The sequence below is a fragment of the Phytophthora parasitica genome (genome assembly GCF_000247585.1).
Source record: "Phytophthora parasitica INRA-310 unplaced genomic scaffold supercont2.30, whole genome shotgun sequence".
Taxonomy (NCBI): Eukaryota; Oomycota; class Peronosporomycetes; order Peronosporales; family Peronosporaceae; genus Phytophthora; species Phytophthora nicotianae.
This window is the reverse complement of record NW_008649016.1, coordinates 732,448-733,981: the sequence shown is the minus strand read 5'-3', so window position 1 is coordinate 733,981 and position 1,534 is coordinate 732,448. Positions and strand designations below refer to the sequence as shown.

At 58.0% G+C, this 1,534-nt stretch overlaps 1 protein-coding gene across 1 annotated transcript; it reads right to left on the bottom strand.

Moving 5' to 3' along the window:
• Nucleotides 1–56: 56 nt before the first annotated feature.
• Nucleotides 57–1,341, bottom strand: PPTG_12571 (hypothetical protein; the record flags this gene model as incomplete). The annotated part of the gene is made up of 2 exons (XM_008908625.1): nt 57–161; nt 217–1,341. 2 exons carry the CDS (start codon nt 1,339–1,341, stop codon nt 57–59), a joined length of 1,230 nt encoding a protein of 409 aa, XP_008906873.1.
• Nucleotides 1,342–1,534: the final 193 nt, after the last annotated feature.

Genomic DNA, 1,534 nt, shown 5'->3' with positions numbered 1-1,534 from the left:
CGCCCACGACGAAATCGTAGTGCAGCCATGGCGTGGGGCTGCCGCGCAGAGCATGCTCAAGCGCTGGTAGAACGGCCGAGCGGCCCGAAGGCACGTCGCGACGTGACGGAGGCTACCGAGAAGCCGCTGTAGGTCCACCATACAGATGCGGGCGGCTGCTGCTGCACGGTTAACTCGGGTAATCGCCTTCTTTACTTTGTCTGGAGGCATCGATACCGTTCTAGCCCCACTGTCCCAATCGAGACTGAGGACACGAGCTTTCGTGCTCCATGTCGTGAACTTGGACTCGTTGATCGCGGTTGGACCGAGCACGGCGAGCATAGCCAACCGCAGAGTGTCTTCAGCAACGGCACACCTCTCACCGAGATCCGACTCCATCATCACGTGGTCGTCCACCCACTCGTACGCAAAGAATGGCGTTGCATCTGGGTGACCCGGCCACATTGAAGCCGGAGACTCGCGACCCACGATGGTGGAAATGGCTCGCCCAAACACGCTATAGAGCGCCGGTGAACCGGTCCACCCGAACGGCGCCGACAGATCTATGACGCCAGCCTGTAAATGACCAAGACGCCCACCCATTCGGTGTACGTCGGGCGCGTGCTGACGTAGGTGGCGGAATGCACCTTGTACGTCACCCTTAAGAATAAGAATGCGGACACCTGGGTGCACCGCCGCGAGATGTTCTATACGCTCGGCCAGCGCGCTGAAAGGTTGATATGGAACATATGGCAATGAGCTTTGTATCGTGTGGCTGTTGACGCAGTCGTCCAACGGGAAGGCAAGGTCATGGATTAGCCGGATCGCATGCATACTCCGTGCGTCGGATTTCGGCACGGCGCCGAACGGACTGATTGTGACGTGCCAACGCTCGAGAAGCTTCTCATCGACCACCAGGTAGGTACCAACAGCCTCCCCTTCCAAAATTTTGGCTCTCACGCCCGCACCGTGGCAGTCAGCCGAACGGTGGTTCGACGGACATGAACGCGTTCGTGGGAGTCGCTCGGACCACTCCGCCTTGAACCCACTCGTAGCAATTTGAACCATTAAATCGAGGTGCTCGTAATCTTGGAGAAGCTGTCGTTGCTGGATGAGTGCTTTGTTTGGTCGAGGGTCATCATCCGTCTCCCCGCGCACTAAACGAACGAGATCCACTAGCGAAATGCTGCTTCTTTGGACCAGCGCGGATAGCGTTTGTCGTCGGGAGTGGTGGCTTCCTGGCTGTGGATGTAAACCAAAAGTGGCCAAGACGGCACGGCGGCGGCGAGACGTTGCTTGAGAGCTCTTAACCAACGCGCGGAGAAGTGATTCTTGCACACCGGCGCTCTGACAGACATACATCGAGGTTGCGTGGGAAGGAGCCCACACGAGCGTTCACAGGTGGTGGAGGTCACGGCGGAGGCCGCCGAAGCGCTGAATAATGTAGTCTCGCAGCAATTTAGGAAGAGGCTCTGTGGGTACGAAATGCGCTCGACTCTTGAAGTATTGGCACTGATCTGGCTTCCCCGGAGCTCCAGTACATCCTTGAATCGTG